Source organism: Microtus oregoni, unplaced genomic scaffold (assembly GCF_018167655.1).
Source record: "Microtus oregoni isolate MIOR12 unplaced genomic scaffold, Mior012 000011F_ref0000422, whole genome shotgun sequence".
Lineage (NCBI taxonomy): Eukaryota > Metazoa > Chordata > Mammalia > Rodentia > Cricetidae > Microtus > Microtus oregoni.
Genome location: NW_024543070.1, coordinates 15,989,864 through 16,011,062, shown reverse-complemented (window position 1 = coordinate 16,011,062; position 21,199 = coordinate 15,989,864). Strand labels below are relative to the sequence as shown.

General features: G+C 49.6%; 1 protein-coding gene across 1 annotated transcript; it reads right to left on the bottom strand.

Moving 5' to 3' along the window:
• Positions 1–4,403: 4,403 nt before the first annotated feature.
• Positions 4,404–18,881, bottom strand: Pcdh12 (protocadherin 12). The gene is made up of 4 exons (XM_041660363.1): positions 16,011–18,881; positions 12,428–12,525; positions 10,355–10,527; positions 4,404–5,221 (listed from the first exon to the last, which is right to left on the bottom strand). The coding sequence occupies exons 1-4, from the start codon at positions 18,879–18,881 to the stop codon at positions 4,812–4,814; spliced, it is 3,552 nt and encodes a 1,183-aa protein (XP_041516297.1). The 3' UTR covers positions 4,404–4,811.
• Between the last annotated feature and the right edge of the window lie 2,318 nt (positions 18,882–21,199).

Genomic DNA, 21,199 nt, shown 5'->3' with positions numbered 1-21,199 from the left:
TTCTCAAGAGTCTCACTCACTAAGCAGCTTCTAAGTCATTTGGGTCCCCTGAGCCCTGCTTGCTTCCCCAACCGTGTAGGTCAGACAATAATCCTGGTGTCCTGCCGTGATGGTATCTAAGCTTCTCCCTCCTACTCAGTCCCTGCTGGGTTAAACACAGACTGGGTGCCCAAGTTTGGGGTGGGGTATTTCTAAACTTTCCAGCCTTGGAAAGAAGAGCCTCTGCTGGGGGAGAGGGAAGGAGATGTTCTCTTAAGAGATGTTATCAGGGGCCCCAAGCCTGTGACTTTGCAGGCACTGTGGTCTCAATGCAGTCACTGCCAGTCTCAGTACAGCCCCAGGGGACAGGCTTCATGGACAGACTCCATACTGCTGCACTTCTGCCTTTCAAATTCTATTAGTGACTCATCAGTGCCCCGAGAGAAAATGGGAGAGGAGGACAGGGAGGTGGCCCCACAGCAGAGCCAGTTTGGCTGGGGGGATGCAGGGCTCCATGCCTGTCCACGAAACCAGTTCTTCAACCATGAGACCTTTCAGCAAAGCTGTACTGAAGATGCTGTGGTGGGAACAACCGTTCAGACCTTGAGATCGTTGTTACTGATACAGTGCAGGGCACTCAGTAGGTGCTCAGCGAACACATCTCTGCCCAGCAACAAGTCTACACATAGTTTTGGGAATGGATGTGATCATTTTGCTACTTCCGACACTTAGAAATTGTTCAAGAAATACAAAATATAGGGTCTGAAGAGATGGCTCAGCGGTTAAGAGCATTACCTGCTTTTCCAAAGGTCCTGAGTTCAATTCCCAGCAACTACATGGTGGCTCACAACCATCTGTAATGAGATCTGGTGCCCTCTTCTGGCCTGCAGACATACAGACAGAATATTGTATACATAATAAATAAATAAGAATTCATAATCCTCTAAAAAAAAGAAATACAAAATAGAGCCAAGTGTGGTGGCTTCTGTCTGTAATCTTAGCACTCGGAGAGGCTGAGGCAGGAGGATTGCCTTGAGTTCAAGGCCTACAGAGAGAGACGTTGACTCAGACAAGTTTATTGAGTGATGCTGATGTTGCCCTCGTAGTATGCACCATTCTTAGGAGGAGCTAGAAAACACTGACCTACTTGGCAGGTAAATATGATTTGCCAAGTTGGTAATATGCTGTCTCCTGCCTCCCCCACTCTGTCTTTTTTGGGAATTTGGTTGCCTTCAGAGTCCCAAGGGTAGTGGTGCCATCACATTCTTGTTTCAACCGGAGGAGAGGTAGGGTCAGTGAGCTGCAAGGCTGAAGTTGGTGACAGCCGGGAAGACTGCTTGTCAATCTCTGAGCTGCCCCAGGCTGAGTGAACACTGCCTGGCACTCTTGGTGCCAGAGAACGGCTGACTATTGATTTAAAAAAAAAGAAATGTCCCTCTGTGCTTTCCAAATTAAGACGACATTTAACTGAGTACTTGCTGGCTTGCCTGCTCTCTCTGTCTCCCAGGGGACAGAGCCCATCTTGGTGGAAACTGTTTCAAGTATGTCCAAAGCCTTAGCTTTGACATCTTGGCTGATGTCAAGAAATTTCTGTAACCTTCCTGTTCAGCACACCCAGTTCTGTCACCATATGTACTGCCTCGTTCTGAGCCCATTGCGGGGAGGGGATGGGAAAAGTGCTGGTGTCAGCGCGCTGGGAAGGGATACAGCACCAGCCCTCACGGCACACCCCCACTTTGACAAAACAGCACTGCCCAGGAGTTCTCTGGGTCCTGCAGGGAGGGTGAGGACAGACCTAGAGGGCTGCAGCAGTGGTCCTCAGTCTTAGAGAAGTCAAAGTCCACTTTGAAAATCTGATGAAGGCACTCTTCCAGCCCAGAGGAGAGTGTATCCATCCCTGCTCAGTGTGCAGTCTAGCCGTTCATGGATCCTGAAGCCCAGACACCATAGGTTAACCTGTGATGGAAGCCAGGAATAGTGGCTAACATGCCTGACAGCTCAGGACACTGAAGCAGAATTGCCAAGTGTTCAAGTCCATGGCTACATAGTAAGTTCCAAGTTGGCCTAGGTTACACTATGAAACTATCTGAAAGAAAGAAAGGAGAGAGAGGTCTAATGAGCTGCTCGGCAGGTAAGATGCTTGCCCCTAAACCTGACAACCTGATTATTGATCCTTGGAACCAACAGAGTAAAAGGGGAGAATTGACCCCCTACAGGTTGTCCTCTTAACCTTCGCATACAGGCCCTGTGGTATGTATGCCTCCTGCCCCCCCCTCAAAAGATAATAAAAATTTTAAGTGGCTAAGCCTGGTGATACATACCCTTAATCCCTGCAACCAGGAGGCAGAGGCAAGCAAACCTTCGTGAGATCAAAACCAGTCTGGTTTACCAGGCCATCAGGGCTACACAGTGAGACCCTCTTAAAAAAAACAACAAAAACCCCACTGTAATGTAGAATATGTTAAATCCCAAATTCCTGATCCCAGATCCTAGCTTTTCAGCTCTGTGGCCTGTGCACGTCACAGGTCATTTCATCATTCCATGTCCTTGGCTATAAAATGAAGAGCCGAGAGCCAGGTGTGACAGTCGTAGGGCAATCCCAGTTCTTGGGAGGTAGAGTCAGCAGGATGAAGAATTTGTCCTCAGCGCTAACAAAGAGTCAAGACTGAAAAGTTCAGACTCTGTGTCTGCAAATGGTTTAGTGTCTTGAAGCCATGCTGCATAAACTTTGACAGGTCATGTGTTTCCTCGGGAATCTGATGAGAACTCTGTGTCTTCTGCTCAGATAAAAATACTTACGCACTGCTCAGATAAAAATACTTACGCACGCACAAAGCCCTGTCTGTTATGCAGGGTTCCAAGGACCGGAGCTTTAGGACTAGAGTGATACAATTAGTCTTTTTTTTTTTTTCTAGATAGGGTTTCTCTTTGTAACTCTGACTGTTCTGGAACTCATTCTGTATACCAGGCTGGCCTCAAACTCACAGAGATCCGCCTGCCTCTGCCTCCCGAGTGCTGGGATTAAAGGCGTACGCCACCACGGTCCAGCTTGGTTTAGTGTTTCTAATGACCAAGTCTCAGCCATGGTTCCAGCATCCCTAGGTCGTCTGCCCACTCCACCTCTCCTCTGCCTGCAAGTCCTCTAATAACTTGTGAGATCAGCATGGTCTACTTTGTACTACAGTCTTCAGACTTGGCTTCTACATAGTAGAACTATTCCCACCCTCCAATGAAGTCCTACCTGGAGCACCAACATAAGTAAAAGGAAAGTCTGAAGCATGTGTTTACCCATTTATTCAGTCATAGGGCCACTTAGCTAGTATCTCTAGTGTCAACTGTGCCAGGCACCTGGCTGGACAAGCTGGAGCGCCCGCTTGCTAGTTTCCATAGCCTCTTTTTCTGACCTGGAACCCAGCAGCTCCATGAACCAGTGTGAAGATCACAGGTCTCATAAGATCACCCTGACCTGGAGTGAGCGATGAGAGACCCAGGCCTCTGAAATGCTTAACTTTGTCGGGTCTCATACTGCTCATCTGTAAGATGCACTAATATCACTGCATTGCATGTACACGTGAATGTCACCAGCCCTCAGTGGGAGCCCTGCTGGTCCCGAAGAGGGCTAGTGAAGCAGACACCATCTTCTGCCTTCAGTGTCCAGGACACCCCACCCCCATCTTAAACTAGCTGTGACTGCTTGGAACAAATGTCCAGGAACAAAAAGCCTTGGGAACGTATTAGCTATTTCTTCATTCTTCCCGCCGCTGGGAGCCTGGCTGCTGTCAGTATGGATTTCATAGTCCCAGCTCACATATCATCCTCTGGGGCCTCAATTCCCAGACCCAAGCCTGCCAGTGGAGAAAGACTTCCCCAACTGGGGTCTCAGATAAGACTTCTGCATCTCAAGGAACTGACACTGGGCAGATACAAACTCCTTTTAACCTGTGTCCTATGGGCCTGAATGCCTCTATTTGCAAACCTTCGTCTCAAGGACTTTTCTTATTCTTGGTTGGCAGTCTAGTGCCATGGTTGATGGCATGGGCTGTGGTGTTGAGCCAGCCTGAGCACGAATCTCCTGGCTCTGTTTCTACTCCCTGCTCACTCCTAGGAAAGACACTCAACTTTTCCGAGCTTTGCATCTGTGGAATGGGTATAATAATACCACCAGCCTAGCATTGTGGGGAATATAAATACTTCATCTACAGCCTTGCTTTACTTGGTCCTGATTTTCCGGCTGTGAAGCCTATTGTTGGATAACATAGTGGAGTGGGGTCAAGGACACACATGTCCATCATCTGTGTACCTGTCACCGAACCAGTGTGACCCACTCCCGCCATGACCCAACAGAAGTTTAATGCCAGGAATAAATGACAAAAGCCTCCCCCACCCCTCCGGTACTCTGGCAAACAGGAGACTGAGCTGCAGTTTTTCCTTTTTTTAGTAGGTCAGAGAGCACACTGCCTGTCTCCTCCAGGAGCCAGCCCTCTGCCTCCAGTATCCAGTGAGGCCGCCCCCCTTGCTTATGATACTGCACTCTGTGACATCCGGCATCTCTTCCTCCTGAGGAACTCTGTGTGCACGAGAAACAAGCTGTTTCTCTTCTCCATAAAGCTCAGCCACAGGGTCTGTTACAAGGTCTGCTTAGGCCAGTTACCTGTCGGTCCTCTGTGGGAAACAGCATCAGTTACCCTAAAGTTGAGGGTGTCTCTGGCCAGTGAGCTCCACAATTTTAGAAACCAGTTCATTCCCTGAGATCCACAAGGCCTGAATACCACCCTAACGTCTCCCAGGGAACCTGGCTCCTGGATCCAAAGGTATCCCCCCACCAAGCATGTTCATAGATTCCTGCCACAGCCAAGTCGGCCCTCGGCTGCCTTCTTTCTACCCAGCTGTGCTTCTGAGCCCGAGGTCCCACTGGTGGCCAGGTCTAGACTGAGGGTCCTGCCGCACACCGAGAGCCGTCGCAAAGCCGCAGACGCGGCCTCCACTGGCACCGTGTGCTGCTCCAACAACATCTCCAGCAGCGAGTTCATCTCCGAGACGAAAGTGCTGGCCAGGCGCGTGCCTGTTGGGCTTAGCTCGGGCCCCGGTCCGGCTGTTTTGCCGAAAGTCTGGAAGGTTCTCGGTTCCTCTGAAGCTGCGGCGTCAGGGGAAGACAAGTTGTCTCGGTAATTGGTGGTGAGGGGCAATGACAGTCTTGCCATCCAGGCAGGGTCAGGGGGACTGAGCTTGTCCAGGGCCAGACCTGCAGAGGAAGGAGAGACACGGTGAGGGCCAAATGCAGGGAAGCCAGGCAGGCGGGGTGGGGCTGTAAGCAGGACAGGAACAGTGGACAAAGAAGGAAAGGGAAATGGTGGGGGACACACGACGATGGGAGCGGGACGGGAAGGAAGAGGCCTTGACGGGCAAGCTCCCTGGGCAGGAAAACTGCTGACCAAAGCCGGAAGAGCTTAGTTTGGAGGAGGCATGAGGATAGATAGGATTAGCCTGTTTGAGCCTGGCATGGAGGAACACATCTGGTATCCCAACACTTGGGAAACTGACGCTGGAGAGTCACAGCAAATTTGAGGCCAGCCTCATCTGCCCATCAAGTTCCAGGCCATTAAGGGACCCTATCTCAAAAACAAGCAGAGAGAGAAAGAGAATAATAACCAATTATTAACTGCTCATATGCCAGGAAATTGCATAATTAACTCGTTTCATCTACTCAGGTGTTTGAGGTCAAGGGTCTTATCTCTGTTTTAAAGATAAGGATTCTGACCCTCAAAGAAGTCTTGTTTTCTAGGAAACCAAAACTGGATTGGACCTAGGTCTGACGACTTTGAAGACCCTGGTACTCCCCAGCCCTACCCACTCTCTAGGAAGCATGGCCTTCTTGCCCCTGGGTGCTTCTCAGATGCACCTCTAGAATTCCCAGGGCTGACAGGGCCCGCGTTGTCACCATAGGGCAACCTCACCTCCCCCTCACACTGTTTCCTGGCCTAGTGTCCAGCTGAGAAGGGGCTGTCTGCCTGAGGATTGCCCTGAGAAAGGAATGGGGCAGTGGCAGCGACAGCCTGGTATTTCTGGCTTTTAAAAATAATGTCCCCTGGATTCTCATGTCACCATCACCCTTCTTTTCTCATTTCTCTCTCAGAAAATCCTGCCTAGGAGCTGGATGTGGTGGCACGTGCCTGAAATCCCAGCACTCAGGCTGAGACAGGAGCATTACTGGGAGTTCCAGGATAGAATAGGTTACGCAGAACAATAGGCCAGTTAGGGCTACATGAGACTCTTTCTCAAATAACACCAAACAAACAAACATGAATTCCAGCCCCAAAGACAAAGACCAAGCAGGAGAAAAAAAAGGAAATCCAGTTTCCTGCTTATGAAACACATACACACTCACACGCGGCGGGGTGGGGGGGGGATGGGTAGAATGGGTAGAGAACACGTATTAATGTTAACAGGTATTTAATGCTTGTTTCAGGTTAGTGGTTTTAAATCTGTGCAAGAAGATGCTGGAAGGAAATAGGGCACAGTGCTAACTGAAATTCTCTGGGCATAAATGATTTGTTCTTTGTTTGTCTGTTTGCCTATATTTTCTACATTATCAGAATGCTACTTCTGCAACTTGAAAAGGTCATTCCAATGTGCAGCTAATCATTTGTTTGGATCAGTGAATGATCCCCTGGTTCTTGTCTCTAGTTCTGGACTGTACAGGCTGGGTCTGGCCTCCTGCCTGGGACTTGGTGAATGTCTGTTACATGATTAATGGACATGCTTATTGACCCTTGACATTGGGAAACTGTAAACATTACTTCCCTGAGTCTCTGAGAAATAAGAACTCCAGCCTTTCCTTGTTCATGGTCAGCTTCAGAGGAGAACGGGAAGTCATGGGGCATATGAGGACAGCTGGAAAGTGATGATGAGTTCACCGTGTGACCTTCATTACGAATTCGGGGAGTTCATGAAACTAATAAAATAGCCATCCCCTCCCCCGGGGTGTAGGCCACCGGAAGTCAGTATCGGATGTCTCATTCTATTTCCTTTCGTTCTTTTTTGAGGTGAGTTCTCACTTTGTAGCCCTGGTTGGCCTGAAATTCCTTATGTAAACCAAGCTAGTCTCAAACTCACAGATATCCACCTGCCTCTGCCTTCAGAGTACTAGGATTAAAGGCGTGCCCCGCTATACCTGACTTCCAACCCATATTTTTGGGACAGATTCTCTCACAGGAACCAGAAGCTCACAATTCAGCTAGGCTGGCCAGTCAACAAACCACTGGGATCCTCCAGTCCCTGCCTCCCCAGCACTGAGACTGCAGATGAACAGGCCTGACATTTATTTATTTATTTATTTATTTATTTATTTATTTATTTATTTTTGGTTTTTCGAGACAGGGTTTCTCTGTGGTTTTGGAGCCTGTCCTGGAACTAGCTCTGTAGACCAGGCTGGTCTCGAACTCACAGAGATCCACCTGCCTCTGCCTCCCAAGTGCTGGGATTAAAGGCATGTGCCACCACCACCCGGCCAGGCCTGACTTTTAAAGTGGGTTTTAGGAGATCCAAACTTAGGCCCTCAAACTTTCGTGGTGAATACTTCACCCACTGAGTCATCATTATCACATGTCCAGATGGATTTTTTTTTTATCTAATCACCAAGTCCCCAGTCCTTAACACGGCTCTCAGTAGCCCCAGGGCATCCAGTTCTTTCCCACCCGTTTCTCCATCTTCCCAACTCACAGTGCCCAATGCTTTCTGGGCTGTGGGGAGGCAGGACAGGTCAAGGATTGAGCCCACAAGTTCTAGCCACAGCTGGCCAATGACAGAATTCAAAACTGTAGCCACCAACCACACGTGGGTACTGAGCCCTTGAGGTGTAGTTGGGATGACTAAGGACTCAATATTTCATTTTATTTCATTTCACTTCATTTAAACTTAAATAGCCATATGTGGCCAGTGGCTACCATATTGAGCAGTACGGCTCTAGAATTTAGAGTCATATTGCCTGTATTAATAGCCATTAACTGCATGACCCCAGGCAAATTATTAAACACTTTTGACCTTCAGCTTTTTTTCCTTTTATGAAACAGGGATAATGAATAGCCCCTTTCTCTTCATATTTTCTCCAGAGAAACTTACAATAGGTGACATGCCCTTAAAAGGCTCTTTCGGTGCTAGTTATGGTTTTTAGCCCCAGAAAGGGTAAAACCTGCCATGCCTTACAGCCAGACAGAACATGTGGGAAATAAATTAACTCCAGAAACAGAAGATGAGATGGTCAGGGGTACGGTGTGTCATGTCACCTGAAGGAGGTAGACTAGTTCCCACAGAAGGCACTTGGCTGGCGGAGTCTCGCATTAAAATTCGTATTATGTTTATAGTTAAAGCTAATTGTTTTCCTTTCCTTCCCTTCTTCCTCCTTTCCCCCTCCTCCTCCTCTTCTTTGTTCATTGTTTTATAGGCTCTTATGTAGCCCAGACTAGTCCAGAATTCATTAAGGATGACCTTGAGTCTCTGACCCTCTGGCCTCCACTTCCTGAGTACTGGGATTAAAGGTCTGTACCAACAGGCCCATTTAATGCACTGTTTGGGAATGAACCCAGGAGCAGGCAAATCCTCTATCAACTGAGCTACATTCCAACCCCAAACCAATGTTGTTGGTTTTTTTTGTTTGTTTGTTTGTTTGTTTGTTTGAAAAAACAAAGAATCTCTTGATCTTCAATTAGCACATAAAGGAGTTGTCCCTTTTCTGGGGTGAAAGGTTATTTAAATATGCCAAATGAAGTGGTGCCGTTGAGTTTATTCTGCACACAGCATGCAGATTTGGGCTCCCAGCCAGGATAGAGGAGACTGCTCAGGCCAGCTTACTTCCTAAGCCTGGGTTCACCTGTACATTTGGTCTTACCTACTCCAGAGGATGACCTGTTGGCTTTCCTGGTGCTCGACACACAGACCAGGACCTAGGAAGTTGTTTACTCAGCAGTGATCTTGTGTTATTCTCTTTCTTTTCTTTTTTTAAGGTTTATTTATTCTATGTTATGTATATGAGTGTTTTGCCTACCTATCTGTCTGTGTATGTGTGTACCCATTGCCTGTCAAGTTCAGAAGAGGGTGTTGGATTCCCTGAATCTACAGTTACAGACAATTGTGAGCTGCCATGTGGGTGCTAGGAACTGAATCCAGGTCTTCTGGAAGAGCAGTTAGTGCTCTTAACCACTGAGTCATCTCTCCAGCCCTGCTTGTTATTCTTTTATTTATTTATTTGTTTATTTATTTATTATGTATACAGTATTCTGTGTGTATGTCTGCAGGCCAGAGGAGGACACCAGATCTCATTACAGATGGTTAAGTCACCATGTGGTTGCCAGGAATTGAACTCAGGACCTTTGGAAGAGGAGGCAATGCTCTTAACCACTGAGCCATCTCTCCAGCCCCCTTGTTTGTTATTCTTTTTTTTTTAAGATTTATTTATTTAGGGGCTGGAGAGATGGCTCAGTGGTTAAGAGCACTGTCTGCTCTTCCAGAGGTTCTGAGTTCAATTTCCAGCAACCACGTGGTGGCTCCAAACCATCTGTAAAGAGATCTGGCGGCCTCCTCTGGCGTGTGGGTATAAATGGAGGCAGAAAGTTATATACATAATAAATAAATCAATCTTTTTTTTAAAGATTGATTTATTTATTATGTATACAGTATTCTCTTTGCATGTATGCCTGCAGGCCAGAAGAGGGCACCAGATCTCACTACAGATGGTTGTGAGCCACCATGCGGTTGCTGGGGATTGAACTCAGTACCTCTGGAAGAGCAGACAGTGCTCTTAACCACTGAGCCATCTCTCCAGCCCGTTTGTTATTCTTAATGATGATTTTTAAAAAGTAGGCCCTGGGGTCTGGAGAGATGGCTCAGTGGTTAAAAACACTGGTTGCTCTTCCAGAGGACCCACGTTCAATTCCCAGCACCCACAGAGCAGCTCAGCACTGTCTGTAAATCCAGTCACAGGGGATTCAACACCCTCCCACAGATAAAGTACAGGCAAAACACCGATGCACATATAATAATTAAAAAAAAACACTAAAAAAGTAGAACCTGGTCAATTAAATAAAGGAAAACTGGACATGGTGGCTCATTTCTATAATCTCAGCACTTGGGAAGTTGGGAAGGAGGATTCCATAGTCAGTCTCAGCTACATATTGACAGAGTCGAACCCTGCCATAAACAACCAAACCCACCTCCAGAATTAAATAAACAAACAGATAGATAACCACTTTCCGAGACTGCAAGGGAAATAGAATCCTGGGCACAGCCCTCTGCACAGTGGATTGGACAACTCTGGAGCCTGGGTGCACGGGCGGATGATAGGCACAGAGACAGCACAGGGGTGACCTCAGGGCATCCCTACCTGTATGGGGGTCCAGCAGGCTCGATAGTTCTTCTTCCAGAAGTCGCTTCACAGAAAGGTTCTCCTCCTCGGGGCCTAGGGGGCCCTCTTCCAGGTCAGGCTCTGCTTGGCCACCAGGCCTGACACCTGGGCCATCTGAGCCATCTGAGCCATCTGTGTCTGGGATGGGAGCCCTGTGAAGAGGCCAACCAGGTTTCAAGTGAGGAATTTTCACATAACTGTCTGTTCACGTCATCTCTGTCATTTGCCATCTATACAGGGAACCGACGTGGTCATCTACCCAGTACCAGCCAGGCAGGGTGGGTTTTGCCTTCCTTATGCCTTGTTCTCTTCTCAAATGTGCAGAACATGGCCTAGCACACACTGGGTGTTTGACGAACACTATGGAATCAGTGACTATGGTTTCCTTCCTACTGAAGCCACCTCCCAGAGCAAAGGAACAGGTCTGTGGGGGACGCATCTGGATGGGGCACCCTTGACTCACATCTACACCTGCACCCCAGCTTCCTGGCTTAAGCTGAGGACCCTGTGTCTCACTGACCCTCAAGGCCTCTGACAGTCACTCAGGATGAAGCCCATCCCTACAGGTGAAAAGTCTCCCATGATTCCTATGTGATTTCTATTGCCCTCATTTCCCCCAGTGACCGTTCCTGCTGCTATTAAGAGATCATCCAGAAGGTAGCAAACTGGGGTAACAGGGTGACAACTCTCCTATGTCAGGCCTCGTGCTATGCAAGGTACAGGACTCATTCCACTCATTGGAGCCTGTCCATGAGAGCCGTTCCCATTCTGCCACCCAGAATTTTGCAGCAGCTTGCCTAAGGACCCCACGGGCTAAGCAATTAAGCAAAAATTCCAATCTAGACCCATGGCTCTGGAATGTGAGACTCTTAGGGCTCAGGAAATCATGTCCAAATGTGAAAGCTTTTAGAGCTGTGCCTCTGACCTCCTATCCCCGAGCTCCCACCCTCAGGCGAACGGATAGCCATCTAGAATTCCTTTCCCAAAGAAGGTCATAGAAACTAGAACTTTTCCCAAAGCCAACCATAAAGCCTAAAAACACACTTGAATTCCCCCCTTACTTTCTGTGTAAGAGCTGGCAATAAGGACATACTCTGGCTTGCCTAGCTTGATGGCAGGTTGTGAGTCCCTTGTTCCGGAAAAGCTCCTAGCCCATACCTGGAAGCAAGGAATGCTGGGTAGAGCAGCCAAGAAAGCCACACAGATAGGCCTGGCTGAGTCTAAATTTCAATTTGCCCATACCATTTTTATCCAATTATATTTTCACAGGTATCCCTGAAACACTAAACCCAATCTTGAAAAATGTGTCTTTGGATCTTCAATCTAAAGGCTTCTTCTGTATCACATAAAACAATGATTTAAAAAACTGTAATGGGGTCTATGAGAGAGGCACCTCAGTGGCTAAGGGCATTTGCCACCAAACCCTCATGCCCCGAGTTCAATCCCTGTGTGATGGAAAAGAGAGAACAGGCACCCTCTGTTGTCCTCTGCCCTTACACATACACACACACACACACACACACAAACCCTGACTCATATGCAAAATAAAGAAATGTAAAAGAATTTTTTACATTTACTACGGCTTTTCTCTTGTTCATTGGTCTGTTGGCAGTTGATTCCCACAGACTCAAATGTTGAGCCTGCAGAAGGGAAAATCTGTTTCTCCATCCATTGCTATCCTCTGGAGGGCTCCTCGCTTCCAGGACTGCCCGCAGGAGCACACCCTCGCACTGACATCCTTATATAGCATGTTTGTAGGCCAAGAGAAGGAACGGTGAAAGTTACAGATTTCAAACCGATCAAGTAAGCAGGGGAGACAGTCAGAGCTAAGAGGTGAAGTAATTTCCTTAGCGACAAGGGGACCTGTAAATATCATAAATACAGTGGCCCCAGGATGGAGCCTCCGGAGTGGGGGGATGGGTGCTGTCTGCTGCATGTACCCCCTGGGCTGGGTTCAGAGGGTGCCCATTCTTCCACACTCACCAAGGCTTTTGGGGAGGGTGACCTAGGGGCCCGGAGGAGGCCGTGCTGTGGGTGCTACCCACTGCTTACCTGCTGCCGCCGGGCTTGGCCGAGTATTTATTTCCTCGGTGGTTTGGTTTGGGCTGGAATTGGCCCTGATGCAGCAAGGACAACAGCTGGGAGATTTGCTACAAGACAGGAAAAATCTGTTGACTACACACAATTCCGACCCAGCACGCTTCCTCGCCGGATGTTTCCCTCAAACGCTGCTGCTTTCTTTTTATAGTTTTTCCTCTGGCTTCAGATGCTTCTGCGATCAGATAGGGGGTTGGGGGAACGGACCTGTGTGGCTGAAGCAGGGACCTGGGGGAGGGTGCTTCCCAGCTTTGCGGTGTCCCTGCAGGCCCTGGGCAGCTGAAGGAGATCCTATGGAGACCCTTGGAACCATCCCCATTAGCTTGTTCCCTGGAGTGACTGGTGGGCTTGGACTGGAAAAGGCATTGCCAGAGCGTACAGTAGTTACTTTGGTAAGGACTGTCTTCAAGAGTTATTTTTCCCTTTGGACAGTGTTCAAACGCTCTGGCTTGAACTTGTGGAGGTGTGTGTGGAGAGTATGCAAGGCTGCCTGGTGCAAGGCAGAAATGGTGTCATTTAACCAATTCACTTATTCACCCTGTCAATGGACATGGTTTTTTGTTTATTTGTTGGTTGGTTGGTTTTTCAAGACAGGGTTTCTCTGTGTAACAGCCCTAGCTGTCCTGGAACTGGCTCTGTAGACCAAGCTGGCTACAAACTCACAGAGATCCGCCTGCTTGTGCCTCCTAAATGCTGGGATTAAAGGCATGTGCCACCACTGCCCAGCAATGGACATGCATTCAAAGCATGTCTGTTCCAGGCTAGTGTTTCTGTGGGACTTGTAAGAATGAGATAGGGACCCCATGTAGTCTTTGGAAGCTCATGATTTATAAGGAAGGCAAGGAAGAAGGGGACAAAGACTTCACCAGAGTCATAATTATCCGTTTACTTTTTTGTCTTTTGAGACAGGATCTTACTATGCTGTGCAGCTGCCTTGAAACTCCTATCTTAGCCTCCCAAGGGGCTGGAACTATAGGCATGAGCCACCAAACCTGGCTTTCATGCAATTCAACTAATGTTTTCTTGAATTCTGACTGTGTGCCAGGAACTCCTGCTGAGACCGAAGGCTCCACAGGAATTCCGCCAGAGACTGGAAGGTCTTGGCCGTTAAGAAAAGACAGCTTCTGTTCAGGGTTCTCAAAGACTAGAAAAATGGCAGGACTTCAGGTAGATGGGAGAAGAGGAACTGACTAGATATTAATCCTGCACCTAAGGTCCCGGAGGGAGAGGAAGCAGCCTTAGTCTTCATAGACTTGGTTCTTCCTGGTTGCCAGCTTGTGACCTTTCAGGCAGATTTTGAGACCCACGGAGACCTCAGCTTCATCACCTTTTGTCTCTGAAGAGGTTTTGAATTCTCCACAGCATTGTCAGGGTTAATTAGATCATTGAGACTAAGACTCGAGGGTGTTACCTCTAAAAATGCTGCTTCATGGTGTCCAGCACTAGGGTGGCACGGTGACTTGGGAGAGTCAGGGTCCCTGAGCCTGCCTCAGGTAGATTCTGCCTCCTTAACCGGCCCAAAAGCCCTTAGAAGACAGGCACCTGAAAACCTTTACCCAAGCGACACTAGGTAAGCACAACTTGAAGGCCAAGCCCAGTGTCACCTCCTGGAATTCAGAGTCACTTCACAGTTGGAACCCAGACTCGGGGGTTAGATTCAGGCTCACACTAACTCTGTTCCCGCCTTACCTCCCATCTTCCTGGCCCTAGAAATCGCTTCCGGGTCCTGAGTCTCAGTTTCCTCAGCAGTAGGGGAATAATAATGAGACGGAGGTCAGAAGGTAGTGGGTGTTGTGGCATTTAAATGAACTGAGCTGTGTGAATCACGTGTTGACAGAGCCCCAGGTAGCACTTAATAACTACCTGGTGACAACTAATCTCCTCTGTGCCACACAACAGCTACAGGAAGGTGATACCAACCCCTGCATTTTGTAGATATGCAACCTGAGGCATACAGTCCTTGCAGTGACAAGGCCTGGAACTTGAACTCAGGTCTGACTTTATTGTGTGGCTGAACTGTCAAAGAGACCTGGCTGTTTGGCATCTTACTCTTGACCCCCAGTTGATTCCAAAGGGGTGCCTTTCTTCCCATCACTTCAGCGTGTCGTGCAGAGTGTCTGTCGGCTCTCTACCGTTATGTCCAGTGTGTGGCATAAGAGTACATCCTAAACCAGGCAGGTGGTGCATGCCTGTGATCCCAGCACTAGGGAGGCAGAAGCAGGCAAATCCCAGTACTAATGAGTTCGAGTTCCAGAATAGGCTCCAAAGCTACAGAGAGAAACACTGTCTGGGAAAACCAAAACCAAACCAAAATAAAGCAAAAAGAGAGTTCATCCTGAAAGCCTCTGGTGGATGAATGAGTGGAAGAATGAAGTAGTTGGCTGCAGTCCCCTCTGGGTTTGCAGGGAGCCCCAGGGTGAGGTTTCTAAGAGAAAAGCTAAACACTACCTCTAAGTGGCTTCCTAGGAAAGGGTTGGAAAAGAAGCTGTGTCCCTGCTCCATGAGAAAGCTGAGCTGATTGTCTGGCCCAACAAAAATATGTCTCTTGATGCTCAGCCTTGTGCAGCAGAAGCTCTCCGGACGTCAGAGAAGCAGTTAGGGATATGTTAAGCTCCATCCCTGAGAAGACCTCCCCTTTGTGGCTAGTAAACCCCGAGGCATGAAATAGAGGGCCCCTCATCATCCCATTAATCCTTCCCCCAGGGCAGCAGAGACCAAGCGAGCTTGACTTCAGAATTCCCATTTTGTAGATGAAGAAAATGAGACTCCACAGTTAAAGGTCATTCCCTACACTCTCCAGTTCTGAGCTGTTGTGTTTGGACTGGGATTTGCCTCACTAGACAAGGTGTTTCCCCTGTCTCCCCAGCTGGTACACTCTGGGGTCTCAAGCAAGTCCCCTGAGGGAGTGTTACCCACGCCTGACTGTTTCAAGGGAGGTTGTCTAGACACGATGAGCAGGTTGAGAGCAGGCATGGGGAGGTGCTTTGTGGAGGGGATAGTAACCATTTGCTGAGCAGACACTGCTGTCCTGGCATGGCTGCCAGGGATCGATTCATTTTGTTTTCTTGCAGTCTTGCAGGGAGCATGCTGCTAAAGTGGGTACCTCTAACTATAAGCTGAGTAACTTCTCTATTAGCCACAAGCAGAAAGAGGTAGAGCCAGAATTTGAAGCCAGGCAACCTTTCTCCAAAGTTCTTATTTCTAGTCACTACCTGTGCTGTGTTTGCTGTGTGTCCACCTGTGCCAGGCATGCATATGTACTTTACAGGAATTAACTGATCTGATCCTCAGGACAACTCTGTAGGACACACACACACTTCTCACTGCCATTCCCAGTTCACCATCAAGGAAACTGAGGCTCAGAAACACGCCCAGGACCACACAGCTAAGATCCGTTGTCCCCAGCCCTTAAGTTCTACATCACAATATGCCTGGTGAGTCTAAGGGTGAATACGGGAAACGAGGGTGTCTATTGCTCTTGGTGGTGTTTTGGGGGGGGGGCAGTGACCAGAAAAACAGCTGCCCATGCCAGAGGTACCTGCACAGGTGGAGAATCCCCAGCGAGCTCCTCCACAGGGTTCCTTTCCGCAAAAGCAGCCACAGACAGCCGGACCAGGCTCCTCAGAATCTGGTGAGGACCAGGCTGTCCTTCAGGAGACACTTTGCCGTTGAGATTCCGCTGCCGTCTCAGGGTTGCAGAGGAGGCTGGCGGGCTCTGTGGAGCCTCCTTACTGCCCTGGTCTCCAGCCAGCCTCGCTATGGGGCTGCCAGGCAGCTGCAGAGGCCTGGAGTGCGGCTGGCCCAGGGTAGGTGGGGACTCAGGAAGGCATAGGTTCTCTCGGGAGGCATTCCTCTGCCTGGGATGGTTGAAAAGAAAGTTGTAGGTGTCCTGTAGTACCTCCTGGCTCTCTGCCAGTGCTCCCTGGTTGCCTTGGTTACGCAGGGTCCTGTATAAGGTTGGTGTGAGGTGGAAGGGGGTGGAGTCCCAGCCTGTCTCCATCAATGCCTCCTTACTGATATCTTTATGGGATGATTTAACGTCATCAGCCTCATCCTCCTGGGCCCTGAGCATGGGCACCAGGTGAATATCTGCCTTCTGAATGTGTTTCTGGGGCCTCTTGGGCTGGTGGCGGTACGTGGACTCAGCTTCGCGACAGTTGTAGGCCCTATTATCCTTTTTCTCCGTCCGGCAGATGGACATGGACAGAGCCAAGATCAGCCCAAAGATGGCCAGCAGCAGCACAGCCAGGCAGATCATTGCCAGCACTGGTGTGCTCAGGACCCCAGGCTCATGAGCAGAGTCCCTTAGGTGGTCCACGCTGGTGACAAACACAACCCTCAACAGAGCTTGAGTATGCAAGGAGGGGCTGCCCTGGTCCTCTACTACTATCCCCAGGTCCCACTGACTCCCAATGAGGCTGCTGGCATTGGTGACATTAATCAATAGCTGCCCCAAGGAGGGGCTGAGGACAAAAAGATGAGCATCATTCCCACTTTGAATGCTGTAGAGGAGCTCCCCATTGGCCCCCGAGTCTGCATCTCTTGCCACAATCGTGGCCAAAAGATAAGACCAGGGGCTGTGGGTAGACATTGGTGTACCAGTAACTGCTGGCTCCAAGCCATTGGGATTCTCGATGGGCAACAGAAGGTGCCCCGTGGAGGCATTTACGAGCACTGAAAGGGTGGCTTTGCCTTCACTGAGCACAGGATGGATCACTTCTGGGGCGTTATCATTGGCATCCAAGAGGCTAACCCACACAGCGATGCTGGATGCAAGCTGGGGATGCCCTCTGTCCTCTGCTATCACCTGGAACTCAAAGCCCGCCATCTGCTCATAGTCCAGTGACTTCTGAGCAGTGACTTCTCCTGTCTCAGAGTCAATAGCTACTAGGTGAGAAACGGGGGAGTCCTTGATACAGTATGACACTTTCCCATTAATGCCCAAGTCGGCATCATGAGCTTTGACAGTGATGAGATGAAGAAAAGGTGGGTTGTTTTCCCAAGTGGAGACCTCATAGCGGCTCTTCTCGAACACGGGGGCATTGTCATTGACATCACCGACCTGAATTCGCAGCTCCATCTCAGCTGATAAGGGCCGGGGTCCTTGGTCTTGGGCGAACACGGTGAGAGTGTATGTGGACCACAGCTCTCTGTCCAGTGTGGTGTTGGTGAGCAGCATGTATGTGTTGCCGTTAGTTCTTTTCAGCCTGAAATGGCCCAGCTCTTGATTCAGCCAGCAGTGGACCAGACCATTGTTCCCTGAGTCCAAGTCTTTTGCACTGACAAGTGCAATGAAACTGTCCCTGGGAAGATCTTCTGACACCAGCGACGTCTGGGAGGCCCATGTGATGTGGATGCTCGGAGCGTTGTCGTTGACATCCAGAACTTTGATGAGAACTTTGCAATGACCTGGGATGGAATTGGGACCCAGGTCCCTTGCCTGGACATCCACCTCATAGGCAGGATTCCTCTCATAGTCTAGGCTTTGGCGCAGAATGATCTGGCCTGTCTTGGAATCTACACCAAAGGTATTCATCACCTCTGGGGACACATGCTTGCCAAAGAAGAATTCTACCTCCCCGTTGGGTCCTTGGTCTGGGTCTGTAGCAGTCAGGTTTATGAGAAGAGTGCCAGGGGCAGTGTCTTCTGGGATTTCTAGGGCCAGTGAACTCTCAGCAAACACCGGACTATTGTCATTGGAATCCAGGACATTGACCTTGACCATGCTGGTGCCTGTCTGAGGGGGATTCCCATTGTCATAGGCAGTCAGCACCAGATCAAAAAACGAGTGAACTTCCCTGTCCAACTCCTTCACCACCACAAGTTCTGCATGTTTGGTCTCATCGGGACCCACGATAACATCCAGGGCAAAGTGTTCACTGGGAGACAGGGAGTAGGAATACAAGCTGTTAGGACCAGTGTCTTGGTCAAGAGCTCTGTCCAAGGGGATTCGTGTGTACAGAGAGGCACTCTCGGAGATTTCCAGCTCCTGTTCACCCTTGGGAAACTCTGGCTGGTGGTCATTGATGTCCAGGACCTGAATCTCCACATGAATCAGAGCCGAAGCTCCCATGGCCAGCACATCAAAGGACACTAGGCAGGGATCTTGCTGCTGGCATAGCTGCTCCCGATCCAGCCTCCTCGAAGTGCTGAGCAGGCCGTTCTCAGAGTTCATCTGAATCGGCAGTGCCTGAGGCAGCTGCAGGATCTGGAAAGCATCTCCTGCCTTCCCACGCCTCTCCTCCACTCCCAGTTCTTGGGACAGTTTCCCTATCACTGTGCCAGACGGCACTTCCTCTGTCACTTGGAATTTCACCATGAGAGTGGCCACCTCCTGACAACCCCCTGAAAGGAATAAGAAGCTGCCTGGCCCCAGAAGCCCTAGCAGGAATGGCAGAAGCAGCATCATGCTCACCGCAGGGAGGGCTGGACTCGACCAGCTGGAGGTCTTCAGAGGCAGGACACGTTCCTGGTTGGCTCGATCAGCCTGGATCTCCTGCCTCAGATCTGCTGGTACAACTTTGTCCCATAATTAGAAGATGCTGGAAGAAGCAGGATTCCCAAGCAAGGCCATCTCTGTGAAAAGTGATCCGAGCGGTCCCCAGACGGATGAATGGCTAGAGGAGATCCCTGCTCCCCAGCAGCGCCCGCTGGTTCAATCAGCAGTGATGGGCAGGAACCGGTCTGAGACTTGACCTAGGAAAGCGGGATGTAGGGATCTAACTTCCAAACAGTCACTAGGCTGGGGAAGCAGAGAAGCAGCTTTTTCCTATGGAAACCCCACCTACAGGAAAAGGGAGGGCTGTGACTTTCAATGGCAATTAGCGAAGGAGCATTTCCTGTGGGGCTGAGAGGCCTGTCGCTGAAGAGGATGAGGCCAGGGCTCCTGGGACTGGCTGGATGGGAAGGTGCTGTCCACCAGCAAGGCAGCCAATGACAGGGAGCCACTGTGTAGCCAGGCGAGCAAAGAACTCGACCTATGCTGATGTCCCTCTAGGGCACTTCAGGCTCCCCATCTCTCTTCCTCATCTCCCTTTTCAACTCCTGTGCCTTCTTCCCCCATTCTTCTACCTTCTGCCGCTCCTTGGACTCTCCGCCTCAACTTTGCCCTCAGGCTTGTCTCTCTGAGAAGCAGCTATTAGTAGAAAAGTCACAGGAGCTAAAAAGTGTCATGGGTTCAAATGCTGACTTTGCTGCTTCTCAGCTGGGTCTTCTAACTTAACCTCCCTGAGCCCCTGTTCCTTCATCTTCATGGTGGGGTGTGGAGGAAAATAATTGTCCTCCCTGCAGGAACCTGTGAGGCTTGAATGAGATGATATGCAAAATCCCTTGGCCTGGTCCTGGCCTCAAATCACAAACAGCCATGTTGTTTGGGTAAGGGTATTGTAGTAGATACAGCTCATTCCACCTGCGGCAGCTGCTCTCAACATTGGCCATGGCTCACACTGACCCCTGAAGGTGCCGGTGGCTCTACCAGAGCTGTCTGATCTGACCGCAAGGCTCCCCTCCCCCGTCCCCTTCCTGAGATCCTTGGGATCCATTGTTCTCTACATCTGGTCCAACTTGAGTCCCTGTCTGGGGAACCCCCGGCCTCCCTTCCTCTGTCTCGAACTTTTCACGCTTCCTTCTCCCACACCTTCCTCTCCCTTTCATCCGTCTTTCCCTCCCTTCCTCCCATTCTTCTCAGCACACTTTTGTTTACGAGAGTCCTGTGAACAGCTGCCCTGCCTCCACTCCCAGCCCTGGTTTGAAGGTGAGCCCTCGCTCCCACTCATCCTCTCACTTAGGTGAGGTGCAGGCAGGCAGAGGAGTGGGCAGTCTGCCTGTGTGGCCTTGTGGCTTCTGTTTCCCCCTTCTGTTGCCTCCAATATCCTTTCAGCCTTATGCCTCAGCCTTATGTAGGTTTATTCTGGAGGTCTGTAAAGCATTTGAAATGGTGGAAATTAAGGTCAGCTTCCCAGAGATGGGTGTCCTACTGCTTGAGTCCTTGGGGCCAGAGATGCTCCATTTGGACACAGTGATACCACTCAGGCTTGTTGGCATGGAAATCCGTGGCAGTCAGGCTTGGGGTGGCTGAGGGTTAGCCACGTGCATTTCCTCCCCTTCCCTCTGCCCTTTCTCTCCTTCCATCCTGCATTCACTTCTGGAGGTTGCTCAACCATCTCACTGAGCCCACTAAGTCTTGGCGGGGGTCCTAAGTCTATAGGGCCATTTCCTAGGGCACAACTTTGGGGACGGCCAGACCCTCGCAGACTTAGAGCACAAATGATTAAGTCTCTGAGCCTTAGCTTCCTTCTCTGAGAGTGTGACTGCCATCTTTCTTATAAGTTTATAGTAAGGATGGAAAAGCGACACCCATGGAGGCCTGAGTGTGGGGCCTGGCAGGAAGCATTCAGCAGGTAGGGATGGCCATTTTCTCTTTCTCATCTTGCAGATTTAATGGTTCAAATGCAAATGAGGAGTCAGTCATGCATTTACCTTTCTGCTTCTGTTCATTTGTTCATTTTTTTTCTTCCTCTGGTCTCTCTTAGCTCTGGGTAGGCAAGGCTCAGCCTATATATACTAAAAGGGGAGCCATGTGGTTCCCCTCAGAGCACGGGAACACAGTGGATGCTCATTGTCCTCTGGTGACAGCCTACATGATGACCTCACTGTCTGACCCTTATTCGTCCTACTGTTGCACCAGGCAGCAGAGAGACTGTGACCCCAAGGGGCTAATGGTCAATG